Source organism: Salvelinus sp. IW2-2015, linkage group LG16 (genome assembly GCF_002910315.2).
Source record: "Salvelinus sp. IW2-2015 linkage group LG16, ASM291031v2, whole genome shotgun sequence".
Classification (NCBI taxonomy): Eukaryota; Metazoa; Chordata; class Actinopteri; order Salmoniformes; family Salmonidae; genus Salvelinus; species Salvelinus sp. IW2-2015.
This window is the reverse complement of record NC_036856.1, coordinates 9861245-9882913: the sequence shown is the minus strand read 5'-3', so window position 1 is coordinate 9882913 and position 21669 is coordinate 9861245. Positions and strand designations below refer to the sequence as shown.

General features: G+C 42.7%; 1 protein-coding gene across 2 annotated transcripts in view; it reads right to left on the bottom strand.

Annotated features, from left to right (window-relative positions):
- LOC111975830 (CREB-regulated transcription coactivator 1-like) overlaps positions 1-21669 on the bottom strand; it is a 23248-nt gene extending 1579 nt beyond the window's left edge. The window contains exons 1-11 of one of the 2 annotated variants that reach the window (XM_024004443.2): positions 21501-21669; positions 12516-12632; positions 11855-11980; positions 11563-11624; positions 11215-11309; positions 10570-10646; positions 10425-10468; positions 9893-10116; positions 8380-8528; positions 3207-3431; positions 2548-2646 (exon numbers count right to left, since the gene is read on the bottom strand). In XM_024004443.2, the coding sequence (XP_023860211.1) occupies positions 2548-2646; positions 3207-3431; positions 8380-8528; positions 9893-10116; positions 10425-10468; positions 10570-10646; positions 11215-11309; positions 11563-11624; positions 11855-11980; positions 12516-12632; positions 21501-21626 (1344 nt within the window). In that variant the 5' untranslated portion in view covers positions 21627-21669. The remainder of the gene's footprint in view (positions 1-2547; positions 2647-3206; positions 3432-8379; positions 8529-9892; positions 10117-10424; positions 10469-10569; positions 10647-11214; positions 11310-11562; positions 11625-11854; positions 11981-12515; positions 12633-21500) is intronic. The other variant, XM_024004444.2, reaches the window with a different exon arrangement.

The following is a 21669-nucleotide window of genomic DNA, read 5'->3' as shown; positions in this document are numbered from 1 at the left end:
TTGTTTAGAAAAGAGAAATGTCACAATATAACTGCAGAATGAGCCATCTTGTCATTTTTAGAGGGATGAGCTAGCAAAACAGTGCTGGAGCAAATAAATGCAAGTGACTTTTGCTAGCTAGCTAGCTTGGCTAACTTCGGGGTGAAGTTAATTAGCTTCTGCAGCTTCTCTCTGCTAGCAACTGTTACACGGTTTCATGCCTTTAAAACTGACTTGTGCCAGTAATACTTACATTTGACAAATGTCGTGACGTATCCACTTTTTAAGTATAATTACTTGACAAAGTTTGGCAATATAACAAAACAAATTTTGGAATTCAGAAATTTTAAAAACAACAATAAGTGGAACATYCAGTATATACAGCTACTTTCCCAAGGAAGATCACATTACTGTAGCCAGCTGTAATATATGTAAAGGTAGGATCAGCAAACAGAACAAAAATATAAACGCAATATGCAACTATTAACTATTTTACTGAGTTACAGTTCATAAGGAAATCAGTCAATTGAAATAAATAAATCAGGCACTAATATAATAGATTTCACATGGCTGTGGGCCTGGGAGAGCATAYGCCCACCCACTGGGGAGCCAGGCCCAGACAATCAGAATGAGTTTCTCCCCACAAAGGGACTTCATTACAGACAGAAATACTCCTCTGTTTTATCAGCTATCTTGGTGTCTGGTCTCAGATAATCCCACAGGTGAAGAAGCCGGATGTGGCGGTCCTGGGCTAGCATGGTTACACGTGGTCTGTAGTTGTGAGGCCTYTTGAACGTACTGCCAAATTCTCTAAAATGACGTTGGAGGCGGCTTATGGTAGAGAAATGAACATTAAATGCTCTGGCAACAGCTCTGGTGGACATTCCTGCAGTCAGCATGCCAATTGCATGCTCCCTCAAAACTTGAGACATCTGTGGCATTGTGTTGTGTGACAAAACTGCACATTTTGGATTGGCCTTTTGTCCCCAGCACAAGGTGCACCTGTGAAATGATCATGCTGTTTAATCAGCTTCTTGATATGCCACACCTGTCAGGTAGATGGATCATCTTGGCAAAGGAGAATTGCACACTAACAGGGATATAAACAAATTTGTGCACAACATTTGAGAGAAAAGCTTTTTGTGCATATGGAACATATCTGGCATCTTATTTCAGCTCATGAAACATGGGACCAACACTTTACATGTTGCGTTTATATTTTTGTTCAGTATAGAAAGAGTTAAACCCATGTCTAACACCTGAAACAGCCTTGTTAACAGGATATTTCCCCAAAAATGAATAATGTCAACAGGAGACAACCAAAGCTGCTACAAACAGTTGTTGGACTATCCAAAACTAAAAATAATCATAATTAAGGTTCCAGGTAGGTGCTACATATTCACCGGACATACACTACATGGCTAAAAGTATGTGCACAGCTGTTCGTCGAACATCTCATTCCAAAATCATGGGCATTAATATGGTGTTGGTCCCCCCCTTTGCTGCTATAACAGCCTCCACTCTTCTGGGAAGGATTTCCACTAGATGTTGGAACATTGATGCGGGGACTTGCTTCCATTCAGCCACAAGATCAGTAGTGAGGTCGGGCACTGATGTTGGGCGATTAGGCCTGGCTCGCAGTCGGCGATCCAATTCATCCCAAAGGTGTTCGATGGGGTTGAAGTCAGGGCTCTGTGCAAGCCAGTCAAGTTCTTCCACACCGATCTCAACAAACCATTTCTGTATGGACCTCGCTTTGTGCACAGGGGCATTGTCATGCTGAAACAGGAAAGGGCCTTCCCCAAACTGTTGCCACAAATTTTGAAGCACAGAATGTCACTGTTTGCTGTAGCGTTAAGATTTCCCTTCACTGGAACTAAGGGGCTTAGCCCGAACAATTAAAAACAGCCACAGACCATTATTCCTCCTCCGCCAAACTTTACAGTTGGCACTATGCAGTCGGGGAGGTAGCGTTCTCATGGCATCTGCGAAACCCAGATTTGTCCGTCGGACTGGCAGATGGTAAAGCTTGACAGCTGAGCAGTTGTTGCTCCTAGACGTTTCCACTTCACAATAAAAGCACTTACAGTTGACCGGGGCAGCTCTAGCAGGGTAGAATTTTGATGAACTGACTTGTTGGAAAGGTGGTATCCTATGACGGTGCCACGTTGAAAGTCACTGAGCTCTTCTGTAAGGCCATTCTATTTCCAATGTTTGTCTATGGAGATTGCATGGCGGTGTGCTCAATATTATACACTTGTCAGCAACGGATGTGGCCGAAATAGCCCGAATCCACTAATTTGAAGGGGTGTCCACATACTTTGCCATGTTGTGTACATTTGGTTCAAGCAAAAACACAAAAAGCTGCTATGCGACAACACTCAAAGACCTGAGCCAATATGATAAGCAGACATCGAGCAGTGGTCTGGAGGAGAGGAAATGGGGGTGGGATTGCTGACACCATGGATGGGAGCGAGAGGCTGGGATGAGTAGCAGCTGGACCATTTACAGCCAATTCCAGGCAAAAAACCCTCCCCCAACAAGGCAGCTTGGTGGTTTCGCCCTTACTTGAGGCGAGCCGCCAGGGGAGAAGCCCGGGGAGAAGCCTTGATTGGAGACTGGGGAAGTTGGAGACTGATTGGCCGGAGAGCCTGTCTGATTGCGGTACTGTTGGAGGGAAGAGTGTTAACCGGTGCAGAACTTCTAAACACTAGCAAGAGCACACAGAGAAGGTCCCAAGGACAGTCTGGGGTGGGCTCAGTCTTAAGCAACTACTACACCATCTATCCACAGACCAGTTCAATCCCAATGAAAAAACACAAAAACTAAAAGCAAATCAGCCATTGCTGAAGTGAACCAAACTTTGTAGAAGCTAGAATTTCACTGGGTATGAGTAAGTAAGTTATCAACAGTCAAGGTACTGACAAGCAGGAAACTCAATTCGACAGAAGAAACTTGGGTAAAGAAATTTCACAGATCTTAAGTCATTCTTCTACCTGTTGTCCTCCAAAATAAAACTAATTTATGTTAAGCGGCTATAAGGGCTCCTGAGTGTCGCAGCGGTCTAAGGCACTGCATCTCAGTGCAAGAGGCGTCTGCACTGAGATGTTCATGAAGTCTTTAGAACATTTAATGAAACAAGGACTACAACACTATTTTTCTTGGAACTTGCCAGGTCACACTTCCCCCCCTGTCTGTGTCCTCTTTCTACAGAGTGTTTGACTCACCGAGTTGACGTTGATGCTTCCGGGCGTCTGGATCTGGCTGTCCGGGGAGGACTGGGTGGCTGTTGGGGCAGTGGTGGTGGCCAGGGTGATCAGCCTGATGCCCTGGGGCAGGGCCTGCTGCTGCAGGTCATTGAGCACTTGAGCCTGGGCCTGCACTGTCAGCTGGCTAAAGAAAGCATACTGGGATAGCTGCTGCTCCAGAGTCAAGGCCTCCATCGCCACTGCCTGATAAATGATACAGAAAAACAAAAACAACTTTACCAGGCTAAAGAGGCCAAGATTTTGGGGTGAAACAATGAAAACAAGGTATCTGACAGTGTTAGGACAGGGTTACAGTATCTAGCAAAATAGTGTAGGAGCAGTTGATAAATTAAAATGCAATTCATTTTAGTAAGCTAGCTAACTAACTAACAGGTGAAACAATTAACTTATTTACAGTTAGGTAACTAATGCACCGCTCTTTGTTAGCAGTGTTTTCCACTAACGCCGGCTATACACACACATTTTCAGCCGCGTACTTTTTCCACTTAAAAAAGGTGCACTAAGCAGAAATCCTTATTTCAGTTTATATGTGACAAAAAAAGCAAGTATAGCGCAGAGAATTATTGTATCATCTAAACCGTTGTGAAATATATTTGCCATAACCAAAAATATTATATTTTCAGCTGTTTTGACACTGGTGTAAAAAAACGAAAGACGCAAAAACGAAACTTAAAAACGGGATGCACAGAAATAGCGCACATAGAAAATATCTACCACTTCTTAGACTTGCTTTCAATGAGAATGACAGTTTTATAACTTACATTTCTATGTGAATTTGGTCAGGTCGCCCAAAAAGTTACATACTGCAGCTTTAAATTAAACAAGGCTACTTTCTATCATTCGCAATTGTGTCGCACTGACTGAATAAAGTCAATCTCATATCCTTGTCATGCATAAATCATACAATGTAGTTATACACGGAGTGTACAAAACATTAGGAACACCGTTCCTCAGAACAGCCTCAATTTGTCGGGGCATGGACTGACTACAAGGCGTCAAAAGCGTTCCACAGGGATGCTGGCCCATGTGTCAAGTTATCTGGATGCCCTTTGGGTGGTGGACCATTCTTGATACATGGGAAACTGTTTAACTCTTGCCCATTCACCCTCAATAGCACACATACACAATCCATGTCTCAAGCCTTAAATCCTACTTTAACCTGTCTCCTCCCCTTCATCTACAATGATTGAAGTGGATTTAACAAATTACATCAATAAGGGATCATAGCTTTCACCTGGATTCACCTGGTCTGTGTCATGGAAAGAGCAGGTGTTCATAATAATAATTTGTACAATCGGCATAGGTCTACTGATTTAATCAGTGTTTACAATGGAGTAGTCTACTACTGTTTTCTGTGTAGCCAAGTCCATGATTAACACCTGCTTCATTCACTCCTACCTYTATTGCAGATAGCTGAGAAAATGGAAGCATGTGGAAGTCAGCAGACTCTTACAAGATTCTTTAAGAAGAATTCTATGGGTCAGTTGTTAAACAAGTATTTTMTTTAGAATGAATGACATACTGTAATTCACAAAGAGAGTTGCAAACACTTGCAGAAATTATTTCACTGGATGTCGTTCTCTCTTCTCTTAGAGATACATTTTTTCAGGGGATCCTGGCTGGCTACTTTTTCTATAGGGGCTACTCCGTGTGCTTGTGGAAAACACTGCGCTAAAAAATATATTAGGCATTTTTGACAGTCTTCCAAAGWGTATTAGTAAAAACGAACTGGTTTAACATACAAGTGACTGCCAAAATAAAGGAAACACGAACATAAAGTGTCTTAGGGCATTGGGCCACCACGAGCCAGAACAGCTTCAATGCACAATGGCATAGATTCTACAAGTGTCTGGAACTCTATTGGAGGGATGCGACACCATTCTTCCACAAGAAATTCCATCACTTGGTGTTTTGTTGATGGTGGTGGAAAACGCTGTCTCAGGCGCCGCTCCGAATCTTCCATAAGTGTTCAATTGGGTTGAAATCTGGTGACAGACGGCCATGGCACATGGTTAACATAGTTTTAATGCTAATCAAACTATTCAGTGACCACTCGTGCCCTGTGAATGGAGGATTGATCACTCTACGGTGGCATAGGCATGGGAGCCAAATACACTGCTCAAAAAAATAAAGGGAACACTTAAACAACACAATGTAACTCCAAGTCAATCACAATTCGTGAAATCAAACTGTCCACTTAGGAAGCAACACTGATTGACAATAAATTTCACATGCTGTTGTGCAAATGGAATAGACAAAAGGTGGAAATTATAGGCAATTAGCAAGACACCCCCAATAAAGGAGTGATTCTGCAGGTGGTGCCACAGACCACTTCTCTGTTCCTATGCTTCCTGGCTGATGTTTTGGTCACTTTTGAATGCTGGCGGTGCTCTCACTCTAGTGGTAGCATGAGACGGAGTCTACAACCCACACAAGTGGCCAGGTAGTGCAGCTCATCCAGGATGGCACATCAATGCGAGCTGTGGCAAGAAGGTTTGCTGTGTCTGTCAGCGTAGTGTCCAGAGCATGGAGGCGCTACCAGGAGACAGGCCAGTACATCAGGAGACGTGGAGGAGGCCGTAGGAGGGCAACAACCCAGCAGCAGGACCGCTACCTCCGCCTTTGTGCAAGGAGGAGCACTGCCAGAGCCCTGCAAAATGACCTCCAGCAGGCCACAAATGTGAATTTTGGCCCATTCCTCCTGACAGAGCTGGTGTAACTGAGTCAGGTTTGTAGGCCTCCTTGCTCGCACACGCTTTTTCAGTTCTGCCCACACATTTTCTATAGGATTGAGGTCAGGGTTTGTGATGGCCACTCCAATACCTTGACTTTGTTGTCCTTAAGCCATTTTGCCACAACTTTGGAAGTATGCTTGGGGTCATTGTCCATTTGCGACCAAGCTTTAACTTCCTGACTGATGTCTTGAGATGTTGCATCAAATATCCACATAATTGTCCTTCCTCATGTCACCATCTATTTGTCAAGTGCACCTCCTGCAGCAAAGCACCCCAACAACATGATGCTGCACACCCCGTGCTTCACGGTTGGGATTGTGTTCTTCGGTTGCAAGCCTCCCCCTTTTTCCTCCAAACACAACAATGGTTATTATGGCCAAACAGTTCTATTTTGCTTCATCAGACCAGAGGATATTTCTCCAAAAAGATACAATCTCTGTCCCCATGTGCAGTTGCAAACCGTAGTCTGGCTTTTTAGCGGTTTTGAGGGCAGTGGCTTCTTCCTTGCTGAGCGGCCTTTCAGGTTATGTCCATATAGGACTCATTTTACTGTGGATATAGATACTTTTCTGTACCCGTTTCCTCCAACATCTTCACGAGGTCCTTTGCTGTTGTTCTGGGATTGATTTGCACTTTTCGCAACAAAAGCACGTTCATCTCTAGGAGACAGAACGCATTTCCTTCCTGAGCAGTATGACGGCTGCGTGGTCCCATTGTGTTTATAATTGCGTACGTATTGTTTGTACATATGAACGTGGTACCTTCAGGCGTTTGGAAATTGTTCCCAAGGATAAACCAGACTTGTGGAGGTCTACAATTATTTTTCTGAGGTCTTGGCTGGTTTCTTTTGATTTTCCCATGATGTCAAGCAAAGAGGCACTGAGTTTGAAGGTAGGCCTTGAAATACATCCACAGGTACACCTCCAATTGACTCAAATGATGTCAATTAGCCTATCAGAAGCTTCTAAAGCCATGACATTTTCTGGAATTTTCCAAGCGGTTTAAAGGCACAGCCAACTTAGTGTATGTAAACTTCAGACCCCCTGGATTTGTTATATAGTGAATTATAAGTGAAATAATCTGTCTGTAAACAATTGTTGGAAAACTTACTTGTGTCATGCACAAAGTAGATGTCCTAACCGACTTGCCAAATCTGTAGTTTGTTTTAACAAGAAATTTGTGGAGTGGTTGAAAAACTAGTTTTAATGGCTCCAACCTAAGTGTATGTAAACTTCCGACTTCAAATGTAGGATTTTTTTTTGTTAACCGCTCAACACAGAATAGCCTCATGTTCGCACTCCCTCAAATCGTTTAGAGATAGTAATATTTTCTATTTAATTCAGCTATGTTCAATTGTATTCTTCATACTATAAAATAATGCCACGGAATTCTAAGCAAATCTTGTCTGCTAATTAAACTAGTGTAGCCCACAGCTATATGGCATAGCCAGATCAGGGCCTAACATAAGGACAACAGAGTATTCGATTATGTTCTTCTGAAATAGACTATATTTTCTTCATATTGTGCTTCTTTAGACCTGTCTAAAAAAAGAAAATAATTATTGTGAAGTTGTAGGCTTATTACATGGATTTAATACTTTTAAAAATGTACATGTTCCAAGGTCTACACCAGTGGCTAGTAGGCTATGCGTAGAAGCCAGGAGATGCTAAATGTGTTTATGTTAATTAAGGGTCAATTACCGTGAGACCGGCAGTTATTTGATTGACAATCACCGGTTGACAAAATMTCATGTCCACCACAGCCCTAGGTTCCAAGCCTTATCCGGAAGGTGTTCTTAATGTTTTGTACACTCAGTATTACAAGAGTGGCTGAATATCTTGTGAGGATCTAGGTTTGCCCAGTGGCACAAAGGCTTAGTATGTTGGATATAGATTCTCTTAGGTCATGGTCAGAACAGGTAACAGTCGAGACTGGCGCCATGGGCGGAGGAGGATTATTGTTTTCTATTTGAAAGTAGCTCACACTCGGAGCATTATGATCGAATGCCTTCTTTGAGCAATTGCAAGCACTAAATTACTTGAGGGATATTTGCTAGCCGAGTCATTTCAGGAAACAAGGCCAAACTACATCTGCCAGGAAGTGCTTGCTCACCTCCAAATTGGGATTTAGCCATGTAAGAGAAAAATACTTCTACCAGTTCTCCTTTTGAAGTTAAGGTTGAGTTATAATTTAATTTCTGTCTACATAGCTGTTTAGTCAACTCCAGCACTATTATAAAATGTGCCCTATATAAAAGCCAACCCCACGGACAATCGGTAGAGCAAAGTTAAAATATAATTGTATTCAACAAGGAACGTTTAGATTTTTGTCTATGTAATAATGCTTAGCCCTGCTGTCCAGGGATTGGATAGTATGGTCACGTTGAGTCTACTCACCTGGATGTTGAGAGGGGGCGACAGCGTGGGGGAGAGCTGCTGCGGGGACTGCTGTGGCTGGGGGTCTGCGTTGAGGGTTAGGGGGATCAGGGTGGGCTGCCTACGCTGGGCCGCCACAGTCATAGTAGGCTGAGAGGTGGTAGTGATCCCTGCCAAGACAACAGGACAGGCACAAGTGACTTCTCTGAAGTACAGAAAAATTCATTCTGGGCATTGCTGTGCAAAGTAACATTTCTGCAATGCTACGTAACATTTTTCACAACTACATTGAACAGATTTTCTAGTGAATTGTGCTGTATGTTTATCTGACTTTGGCAATCGTCTACATATGCCAATCACTATGTAATAAAGTACCCACCCATCTAGCTTTCCTAAGCTTGGAAAATGCCGTTTCTGTAACTTGATGCATAATCATTCTGTGAAATCTTTTCAGGATTGAATGAATGGTTCTTCCTCAAATACACTACATGCAATAATTTATAATATTTTACTGAGTTACATGTGGTCTGTGGTTATGAGGCCGGTTGGACATACAGCAAAATTCTCTAAAACGATGTTGGAGGCGGCTTATCTGGAAACAGCTCTGGTGGACATTCCTGCAGTCAGCATGCCAATTGCACGCTCCCTCAAAACTTGAGACATCTGTGGCATTGTGTTGTGTGACAAAACTGCACATTTATTGTCTCCAGCACAAGGTGCACCTGTGTAATGATCATGCTGTTTAAGCAGCTTCTTGATATGCCAAACCTGTCACTTGGATGGATTAGCTTGGCAAAAGAGAAATACTCCCTAACAAATCAAATCAAATTATATTTGTCACATACGCCATATACAACAGGTGTAAACCTTACCGTGAAATGCTTACTTACAAGCCCTTAACCAACAATGCAGAACAAGAAATAGAGCTAAGAAATGATTTGCTAAATAAACTAAAGTGAAAAATAAATAAATAAATAACAATAACGAGGCTATATACAGGGGGTACCGGTACATAGTCAATGTGCGGGGGTAGAGGTTAGTCAAGGTAATTTGTAAAGTGACTATGCATAGATAATAAACAACGAGTAGCAGCAGTGTAAAAACAAAGGGGGGAGGGTCAATGTATATAGTACGMGTGGCCATTTGATTAATTGTTCAGCAATCTTATGGCTTGGGGGTAGAAGCTGTTAAGGAGCCGTTTGGTCCTAGACTTGGCACTCCGGTACCGCTTGCCGTGCGGTAGCAGAGAGAACAGTCTATGACTTGGGTGACTGGAGTCTTTGACAATTTTTAGGATCTTCCTCTGACACCGCCTGGTATAGAGGTCCTGGATGTCAGGAAGCTTGGRCCCAGTGATGTACTGGGCCATACGCACTACCCTCTGTAGTGCCTTACAGTCAGATGCCATACCAGGTGGTTACAGAACTTGCTTGGTGTTTTTATGAAAATCCGTAGAGTATCCTTGGTTACATTTTTATCTGAATATCATAAACCTTTCAAATTTGCCAGATTCATTTCGCCATCGATGACTTACCGTGGCTGGCAGCACTGATGCCGAGGTGGGTAAGGTTGGTGGTCAGGTTGCCTGTGCTGTTGGATGAGCTAAGGGAAGGAAACGCCACAGTGTCGTCTGGATCCAGCGGAGTGGGCAGCGGTGGGGGGAACTGGATGTTGGTCAGATCAGGCAGGGAGCCTCCCGTATTGAGCGTGGCCGGGATCAATGACGTGTTCACTTCCTGATCTGGTGATGGAAATATACTAGAGGGGAGAAAGAAAAGGTATACATATTTCCTAAAACAGCACTAGGCAAAAGAAAATCCATTATAAAATTACTTTTATTTGTTGTTTTTTATGAATGATGACATTTCTCGTCGTTGTTGTTGTTGTGTGTTGAAATAACAGTTGCTAGTCATATGGTGTCATAGGTCCTCTCACACACAGACATGTTCTCTTCACCGAGTCAGATAATTCAAGCCCTGGGCAGCTCTTTCTCACAAATCACCTTTCTACATGGTATGGTCCTGCCGGAGCACCATATTCAGGTGAATGGTGCAGCAATTACTCACTTGATCCCAGGGACTTCGCAGGACTTGGTTCTTGATGAGTCATTCTAGAGGGAAAGTACACTCAGTAAAAAAAACYTTTGAAAAAAAATGCCCTAAAATGGTGAGCAAGCACTGATACAAGAAGGCTACATGTTCGCTCCTTTACCTTTTTGTTATCCCATTGTGTATCCTTGTCTGCATCTGATTCAGACTCCTCAGTCCCAGGCACTGTAAGCAGCAGCACTAAATGGGGACAGAGTCAAATAAATGACAATTGAAGGTACTAAGCTCAATTCAAATCAACCCACATTGCAGTATTTTCAGTGTAGCATTCTTCCTGTAGTGAAATGAAACTGCATAATGGTTTTGGGGACAGTAAAAACAACCGGTAGATCTCCATGACAGGTAGCTAGATACTTCCAGTTTTCAGAAGACCATAGTATAGCTCTATTTTCACACGTCATCTTGAGGAATTTCAATTGAGACCATTCCCAGAGAAGATAAGTTCCGTTCAAGAAAATGACTCTGTATAGCACAATATAATTCAAAATACTACAACAATCTTTCCATCATCAGTAAGCAGTGGTTGGTTGAACACAAATCAAAATGTGATCGCGTCACCGAAAGAGAATAGCTGCTCCAACATGGACAAAAACTGTTAGTGGAACAACACCTTCATGTCATAAATTATCCAGATGATTTTACAGTGGCTTATCCTTTCGTGGACATGTGGATTCATACAGGAATAAATTGAATCAGGCCTGAATTAATAGAAGCTGTTCCTTGTCCATGTAACTGGATCCTCCATTACCTCGTTTAGGCTGTAGCTCTTGTGATCCCCCTGCAAACACATCCTGGGGCACAGGGTTCATGGTGTTCTGGTGTAGTGCTGAGTCAGAGTTTGTCCTGTGGCATTAGAACGAAGGAAGGTCAACAAAATGTCTCTGTGGCCCCTATTCCCCAACCTCATATCTGGCATGCTATGTCTGACTCTGGGTAAAAAATATCATTCAGTTCAATTGAACATGCCATTTCTATTTTAAAAATTGCAATTTACAAGGCATTGCATGCACTGTGTTTTTCCTGAATGTAGATGAAATGGCTAAAAACACTTGTTTAATTWTTWTTTTTTTTGAATAGGAGGACATTAATGGCCTACCTCCTCCAACTGGTATCCGGTGGGGGTGAGAGGTACACGGAGCTATAGGGGCAGCTGTCAATGTGGACCTCAGTTAAGGACGAAAATGGTGGTGAAATATAAAATCAAACCTTAACCTATATAATTGAATGGTCAAGTTAACTATCAGCATTAATTTACTGAACTGCAAAGTCTAACTGTAAGCATGATCTGACAATGACACACCGTTTTAAAACAAGTACTAATTAAGTCAAAGTTTTGCAAAGACCATTCTGTTCTAGTCCAAAATAAGCTGAGTGCAGACAAAGGATATCTGGCGGCCATGTTTGTCCACAGAGAGGGGCCGGCGATGGGGCGAGGTTATACGGTTCCGATCGCGGTAAACACGGTCCACCAGCCCGTGATGCCTGGTCGACCGACTGGTGTCCAAAGCGGAATTCTGGACAGGATTAGCAAAATCAACCATACAAGAAAAAAATTGGGCATTTGAAAACACACAAAAAATGAAATTAAAATGTCTTGATATAATATGGTGCAAATGTATTCATTTCAAATGGGTCAAGCTATGGGCCCTCATACTCAAGTTAGCAAAAATGTTTAAAATAAATGGAAAGCCATGATATAGAAAGCAATGACAAAGGCTCCTTGTATGTGTTTTTTGGGAATCTTTTTAAACATTTCAAGCTGGGGTGAGAGTGTCTGATGCTCAAATTTAGCTTTCTTCTGAGACTTGGTTTTCCAGACAAATGCAGTGGATCAATACTGATAAAGCAGGACGAGTCTTCAAAATTGTAAAATACTAGAGAAGTCTCTTGAATTGGATTCTTGTTAACAATATTGGGTAACGCGAGGGTGATTCTTAGCCTATCATGAAAGCTCTGAAAGATAAAATTTCCCTCAGGTGAGATTTAATTGTTGTATCACGCAAATTAAAAACAACATTTTACCAACTGATAGAGAAGCTGTGAGCTCACCTGAAAAGGCAGGTCAATGTTGCTATTTCCAATCTGATTGACATTGGGCAGTGAGCCTCCATAGTACTGTCCACGATTCTGCCCTAGTTGCAAATACTGGGTCTTCTGTAACTGCAACTGTGCAAAGTAAAATCGTATGAAAGCATGAATGGATGTGTAAACTGATACATGAAAGATTACACACAAAATATTGATAGAAAATGTTCCACAGTGCTAAAGATAGACCACATCTAAAAGGCCAGATGAGATAAGACATAGGTTAATATGGGCCCGTAAACTGTTCATATCTTAATTGATTTGAGGCAGTATCAAGTTTGTGCAATGTGTGGACAAAGTCCGTAGGCCTAAACCTAATAGCTGGAGGGTGTCAATCTCATAAGGAAAGACATCGCTGTGTAATGATGGATACTTGGATTTGTCAAATGGTGTTTCTATTTTTTTCAATTAGATTTGTAATTTTTTTAAATATAATAATAAATGTTGTAAAAGCACAACATAAATCCATTCTGTACTCCTAAACCATTCCTTTATGATATTCATAATGGGTAGGTTCACCACCATACACCTGGTAATAACTACTAAATGTTTAAGATCACCAATTGCTTTAATGAATTGCATGAATGATGGATTAAACAAAGGCCTGATTTTATGGGGATGAATAAACAGACTAACATGGACATAGTTTTTTTTAATTTTTATTTATTTTTAATCAGACTGACAAGAATGATTGCCAGTAACCAACCAAAACGAGTCAATTATTTGCATTGCACGTATTACTAAAAGGTCTACAAGAGGATAGTTGATCCCATGTTATCAGTATCTGCCATCAAAGTTCAAACTTTGCAAATCTGTCAAACCTCAGCGTGCACACACACACACACATTAGGTGCTGGGGAGGGGGGTTTCTTAGGTGCTGTCAAAGCAGCTATTAAAAATACAGCTTAGTCCTACTGCTATTACTGTTCCAGATGGCTGATAGGCGTTATAAAAAGGTAGGTAAAGTTAAGCGTAGCACAGAGAATTTGACCAAATTCCCGACTTGGAAGACAATGTGTCTTCTAAACTTCCACGTCTAGTTGCAGGGGATTCGTTTGAATTTAGAAAATGCTCAGTTAAAAATAAATAAATGTTTCACTACATGAAGTAATCCGAAAATGTGTATGCCGCCATCTTGTCTATTTCAAATCTTCTCTCATTGATCGAGACGAGTATCATCATGATATGAAGCACTATTTGACACCTTCTCATTCAAGGGTTTTTCTTTATTATTTTCTACATTGTTGAATAATAGGGAAGACATCAAAACTATGAAATAACACATGGAATCGAGGTAACCAAAAAAGGATTAAATAAGTCAAAATATATCATATTTGAGATTCTTCAAAGAAGCCACCCTTTTGCCTTGACTGCTTTGCACACCCTTTGCCTTGTTAAAAGTTAATTTGTGGAATTTCTGTCCTTCTTAATGCGTTTCAGCCAATCAGTTGTGTTGTGACAAGGGAGGGGTGGTATACAGAAGATAGCCCTATTTGGTAAAAGACCAAGTCCATATTATGGCAAGAACAGCTCAAATAAGCAAAGAGAAACGAGAGTCCGTCATTACTTAACATTTCAAGAACGTTTAAAGTTTCTTCAAGTGCAGTCGCAAAAACCATCAAGCGCTATGATGAAACTAGCTCTCATGAGGATCGCCACAGGAAAGGAAGACCCAAAGTTCCCTCTGCTGCAGAGGATACGTTCATTAGAGTTACCAGCCTCAGATTACAGCCCCAAAAAATGTGTCACAGAGTTCAAGCAACAGACATCAACTGTTCAGAAGAGACTGCGTGAATCAGGCCTTCATGGTCGAACTAAAAAGGCCACCATAAGAAGAAAAGACTTGCTTGGGCCAAGAAACATGAGCAATGGACAATCGATCGGTGGAAATCTGTCCTTTGGTCTGATGAGTCCGAATTTTAGATTTTTGGTTCCAACCGCCGTGTCTTTGTGAGATGCAGAGTAGGTGAACGGATGATCTCAGCATGTGTGGTTCCCACCGTGAAACATGGAGGAGGAGGTGTGATGGTGCTTTGCTGGTAACACTCAGTAATTAATTTACAATTCAAGGCATACTTAACCAGCATGGCTACCACAGCATTCTGCAACAATACGCCATCCCATCTGGTTTGGGCTTAGTGGGACAATCATTTTTCAACAGGACAATGACCAAACACATCTCCAGGCTGTGTAAGGGCTATTTGACCAAGAAGGAGTGTTGCATCAGATGAACTGGCCTCCACAATCACCCGACCACAACCCAATTGAGATGGTTTGGGATGAGTTGTGCCGCAGAGTGAAGGAAAAGCAGCCAAGAAGTGATCAGCATATATGGGGAACTCCTTCAAGACTGTTGGAAAAGCATTCCAGGTGAGGCTGGTGGAGAGAATGCCAAGAGTGTGCAAAGCTGTCATTAAGGCAAATATATTTAGATTTGTTTAACACTTTCTTGGTTACGACATTTTTCCATATGTTTTATTTCATAGTTGATGTCTTCACTATTATTCTACAATGTAGAAGAAATGTAAAGAAAAACCCTTGAATGAGTAGTAGGTGTGTCCAAACTTTTGACTGGTACTGTATATATTTATACATGAACTGTGTACAAAACATTATGAACACCTGCTTTTCATGACAGACTGACTAGGTGAAAGCTGTGATCCGTTATTTATGTCACTTTAAATCCACTTCAATCTGTATAGATTAAGGGGAGACCAGTTAAAGAAAGATTTTTCAGATTTTTCAATTTCCACAAAGTTTGCGGCTTCAGTGTCTTTAGATATTTTTGTCAGATGTTACTATGGAATACTGAAGTATAATTACAAGCATTTCATAAGTGTCAAAGGCTTTTATTGACAAGTACATGAAGTTGATGCAAAGAGTCAATATTTGCAGTGTTGACCCTTCTTTTTCCAAGACCTCTGCAATTCTCCCTGGCATGCTGTCAATTAACTTCTGGGCCACATCCTGACTGAGGGCAGCCCATTCTTGCATAATCAATGGTTGGAGTTTGTCCAAATTTGTGGGTTTGTGTTTGTCCACCCGCCTCTTGAGGATTGACCACAAGTTCTCAATGGGATTAAGGCCTGGGGAGATTCCTGGCCATGGACCCAAAATATCGATGTTTTGTTCCCCGAGCCACTTAGTTATCACTTTTGCCTTATGGCAAGGTGCTCCATCATGCTGGAAAAGGCATTGTTCGTCACCAAACTGTTCCTGGATGGTTGGGAGAAGTTGCTCTCGGAGGATGTGTTGGTACCATTCTTTCTTCATGGCTGTGTTCTTAGACAAAATTTTGAGTGAGCCCACTCCCTTGGCTGAGAAGCAACCCCACACATGAATGGTCTCAGGATGCTTTACTGTTGACATGACACAGGACTGATGGTAGGGCTCACCTTGTCTTCTCCGGACAAGCTTTTTTTCCGGATGCCCCAAACAATCAGAAAGGGGATTCATCAGAGAAAATGACTTTACCCCAGTCCTTAGCAGTCCATTCCCTGTACCTTTTGCAGAAAATCAGCCTGTCCCTGATGTTTTTCCTGGAGAGAAGTGGCTTCTTTGCTGCCCTTCTTGACACCAGGCCATCCTCCAAAAGTCTTCGCCTCACTGTGTGTGCAGATGCACTCACACCTGCCTGCTGCCATTCCTGAGCAAGCTCTGTACTGGRGGTGCCCCGATCCCGCAGCTGAATCAACTTTAGGAGATGGTCCTGGCGCTTGCTGGACTTTCTTGGGCGCCCTGAAGCCTTCTTTACAACAATTGAACCACTCTCCATGAAGTTCTTGATGATCCAATAAATGGTTGATTTAGGTGCAATCTTACTGGCAGCAATATCCTTGCCTGTGACGCCCTTTTCGTGCAAAGCAATGATGACAGCACGTGTTTCCTTGCAGGTAAACATGATTGACAGAGGAAGAACAATGATTCCAAGCACCACCCTCCTTTTGAAGCTTCCAGTCTGTTATTCGAACTCAATCAGCATGACAGAGTGATCTCCAGCCTTGTCCTCATCAACACTCACACCTGTGTTAACCTGTGTTGACGAGAGAATCACTGACAGCTGGTCCTTTTGTGGCAGGGCTGAAATGCACTGGAAATGTTTTTTTGGGCGATTCAGTTAATTTGCATGGCAAAGAGGGACTTTGCAATTAATTGCAATTCATCTGATCACTCTTCGTAACATTCTGGAGTATATGCAAATTGCCATCATACAAACTGAGGCAGCAAACTTTGAAAATTAATATTTGTGTCATTCTCAAAACTTTTGGCCACGACTGTATGTGTAACTGATAAATGCACACACATGCACATTACATGTTTTTAAATGTACTGTATGTAAATTGTAGAGTATTTTGTCAGTAATTACTTTTCGTTATGTGTCGGATCCCAGTAAGACTAGCTTTCACCATTGGCGTCGGCTAATGGGGATCCTAATAAATAAAATCAAGAATGCTCCAGCTTTCGACATCTCAATATTAGGAAGGTGTTGTTAATTTTGTGTACACTCAGTCTCTCTCTGTGTGTGTGTGTGTGTGTGTGTGTGTGTGTGTGTGTGTGTGTGTGTGTGTATATATATATATATATACACACACACACACTCACCAAAAAAAGAAACGTCCTCTCACTGTCAACTACGTTTATTTTCAGCAAACTTAACATGTGTAAATATTTGTATGAACATAACAAGTTTCAACAACTGAGACAAACTGAACAAGTTCCACAGACATGTGACCAACAGAAATGGTATAATGTGTCCCTGAACAAAGGGGGGGAGGGGGGGTGTCAAAATCAAAAGTAACAGTCAGTATCTGGTGTGGCCATCAGCTGCATTAAGTACTGCAGTGCATCTCCTCCTCATGGACTGCACCAGATTTGCCAGTTCTTGCTGTGAGATGTTACCCCACTCTTCCACCAAGGCACCTGCAAGTTCCCGGACATTTCTGGGGGGTGGGAATGGCCCCAGCCCTCACCCTCCAATCCAACAGGTCCCAGACGTGCTTAATGGGATTGAGATCCGGGCTCTTCGCTGACCATGGCAGAACACTGACATTCCTGTCTTGCAGAAAATCACACACAGAACGAGCAGTATGGCTGGTGGCATTGTAATGCTGGAGGGTCATGTCAGGATGAGCCTGCAGGAAGGGTACCACATGAGGGAGGAGGATGTCTTCCCTGTAATGCACAGCGTTGAGATWGCRTGRWYTSARWYCAYGCWCAGTCCGATGATGCTGTGGCACACCGCTCCAGACCATGATGGACCCTCCACCTCCAAATCCATCCCGCTTCGGGGTACAGGCCTCGGTGTAACGCTCATTCCTTTGACGATAAGCGTGAATCCGACCATCACCCCTGGTGAGACAAAACCACGAAGAGCACTTTTTGCCAGTCCTGTCTAGTACAGCGATGGTGGGTTTGTGCACATAGGTGACGTTGTTTCCAGTGATGACTGGTGAGGACCTGCATTACTCCAGGCCTACAAGCCCTCAGTCCAGCCTATTGCGGACAGTCTGAGCACTGATGGAGGGATTGTGCGTTCCTGGTGTAACTCGGGCAGTTGTTGTTGCCATCCTGTACCTGTCCCGCAGGTGTGATGTTCGGCTGTACCGATCCCGTGCAGGTGTTGTTACACGTGGTCTAGCCACATCTGCAGTCCTCATGCCTCCTTGCAGCATGCCTAAGGCACGTTCACGCAGATGAGCAGGGACACTGGGCATCTTTCTTTTGGTGTTTTTCAGAGTCAGTAGAAAGGCCTCTAGTGTTCTAAGTTTTCATAACTGTGACGTTAATTGCCTACCATCTGTAAACTGTTAGTGTCATAACGACTGTTCCAAAGGTGCATGTTCATTAATTGTTTATGGTTCATTGAACAAGCATGGGGAARAGTGTTTAAACCCTTTACAATGAAGATCTGTGGAGTTATTTGGATTGTTACGAATTATCTTTGAAAGACAGGGTCCTGAAAAAGGGAAGTTTATTTTTTTGCTGAGTTTCTCTCACACATACTGAACAAAAATCTAAAACTTAGCATGCAACAATTTCAAAGATTTTACTGAGTTACAATCCATAAGGAAATCGGTCAATTGAAATTAATTAAGCCCTAATCTATGGATTTCACATGACTGGGAATACAGATATGCATCTGTTGGTCACATATCCCTTTATAAAAAGATATGGGTGTGTATCAGAAAACCAGTCAGTATCTGGTGTGACCACCATTTGCCTCATGCAGCGCGACACATCTCCTTCGCATAGAGTTGATCAAGCTGTTGATTGTGGCCTGTGGAATGTTGTCCCACTCCTCTTCAATGGCTGTGCCAAATTGCTGGATATTTACGGGAACTGGAACACCCTGTCATACACGTCGATCCACAGCATCCCAAACATGCTCAATGTTTCAACCTTTATATAACTAGGCAATACAGTTAAGAACAAATTCGTATTCACAATGATGGTCTACTTGTAAAGCCCGCCTGGCCAAACCCTCCCCTAACCCGGACGACCCTGGGCCAATTGTGCGCCGCACTATGGGACTCCTGATCACAGTTGGTTGTGATACAGCCTGGGATTAAACCCAGGTCTGTAGTGACGCTGTAGACCTCTGCGCCACTCGGGAGGCCACATGTCTGGTGAGTATGCAGGCCATGGAAGGACTAGGACATTCTCAGCTTCCAGGAATTGTGTACAGATCCCTGCGACATGGGGCCGTGCCTTATCCTGCTGAAACAGGAGGTGATGGCATGACAATGGGCCTCAGGGATCTCATCACGCTCTCTGTGCATTCAAATTGCCATCGTTAAAATGCACGTTTATTCGTTGTCCGTAGCTTATGCCTTCCCAAACCATAACCCAACTGCCACCATGGGGACCTCTGTTCACAACATTGACATTAGCAAACTGCTCGCCCACACACGCTGTCTGCCATCTACCCGGTATAGTTCAAACCAAGATTAATCCARGAAGAGCACACTTCTCCAGTGTGCCAGTGGCCATCGAATTAGAACATTTGCCCACTGAAGTCAGGTTCGACGCCGAACTGCAGTCAGGTCAAGACCCTGGTGAGGACGATGAGCACGCAGATGAGCTTCCCTGAGACTGTTTGACAGTTTGTCTAGAACTTCACAGGACCAACACTTTACATGTTGCATCCAACCGGCATCACAACCGCAGACCACGTGTTACCACACCAGCCAAGGACCTGCACATCTGGCTTATTCACCAGCGGGATCGTCAGACCAGCCACCCGGACAGCTGATGAAACTTTGGGTTTGCACAACCTGTCAAAAACCGTCTCAGGGAAGCTGAACATGTGCCCCATGGTATGGGCAGGCATAAGCTACGGACAATGAACGCAATTACATTTTATCGATGGCAATTTGAATGCACACAGAGACCGTGACGAAATCCTGAGGCACATTGTTGAGGCGATTGCGCGTTTCAGCATGATAATTCATGGCCCCATGTCACAAGGATCTGTACACAATTCCTGGAAGCTGAAAAAGTCCCAGTTCTTCCATGGCCTGCATACTCACCAGACATGTCACCTATTGAGCATGTCTGGGATGGTCTGGATCAACGTGTACGACAGCGTGTTCCAGTTCCCGCCAATATCCAGCTACTTGAAGAGTGGGACAACATTCCACAGGCCACAATCAACAGCCTGATCAACTCTATGCAAAGGAGATGTGTCATGTTGCATGAGGCAAATGGTGGTCACACCAGATACTGACTGGTTTTCTGATCACACCCCTAACTTCTTTTTTAAGATATGCATCTGTAGGTCACAGACATCTGTATTCCCAGTCATGCGAAATCCATAGATTAGTGCCTAATGAATTTATTTCAACTGACCGATTTCCTTATATGAACTGTAACTCAGTAAAAACTTTTAAAATTGTTGTTTGTTGCYTTTATATTTTTTGTTTCGTGTATTATAAAGATCAGTCCTTTCAGCAGCCCAGATAATTTATTTATAAATACCATCATTGGATGGTTCGGCAGTAGGGTTTAGGCCATAGGCCAGCACATTGTAAATATAGAAAAAAAATATTTGCCTGGTAATGTGTATATGTCTTAGCATTTTCTAAATTCAAACGAACCCCCTGCAACTAGACATGGAAGTTTAGAAGACACGTCTTCCAAGTCGGGAATTGAGGTAGTATCCCAGTTAAAGGTTGGTAGAAAATTATCTGCGCTACACTTAACATTCCTTACCTACAATAACGCCTACCAGCCAGCTGGAACAGTAATAATCGTCCGACTAGGCGATATTTTTTTTTATAGTTACTGTCAAAGCAGGGTTGGTACTTTGCAAACATGCAAACCCATTGCCTGACATGCATGGGAAAACAATTGACTGGGGAATTCTGTCAAAATGGCTTGTGGTGATCTAGCTATGGTGGATGTAACTCCATTGCGTTGTCAACATTGGCGTTAGCTAGATGTATCCTCCTAGCTAGTGCGGTGTTTTGTCAGTGTCAAATACACACCAGTTTGACTGAGTGAGTCGAACTGTGCTAGCTAAGCATGCTCAGTTTATTGCAAATTGTAGATGGTAACGAGCTAGCTAGCTAGATAGTATCGATATCTAGCTTGATACTCTGAARCTTTTGATGTTTATGATGCATGGCAATTTGACTATGTATGAGCAGGTGCTTGCTAACTATAGAGCCTAGTTAGCTAGCCTACCTGGCTTCCCACCATACCTAGCAAACATCAACAAAGACAGTTCACTACACTAGCTGGCTAGRTAGGTTAAAACGTTTGCAAAATAACGCCCCAATCTATAATGGTTATCAGAATACAAATATTTAACTGCGAATGCAGTCAATCGGCTACTTTTGCTTGCCACTGCCAGCTGGCTAAAAACAACTTGTCATAAAAACGTGCTAACGTTACTGGCTAACTAGCCAAGCTGCATACAGTAATTAATCAACAAAACAAGGCACTTACCCGTGCAGCTCTAGTGATGTTTAGGTCTTTCATCACTTCTTCGAAAGCCGCAGTCTCCTCCGCCTGTTTCTGATTATGTAAAGCGATTTTCTCGCTAAATTTACGTGGATTGTTTGAGCTCGCCATCTTTTGCTGTTCTTCTCAATGGGACATTACGCACAACGCTTGG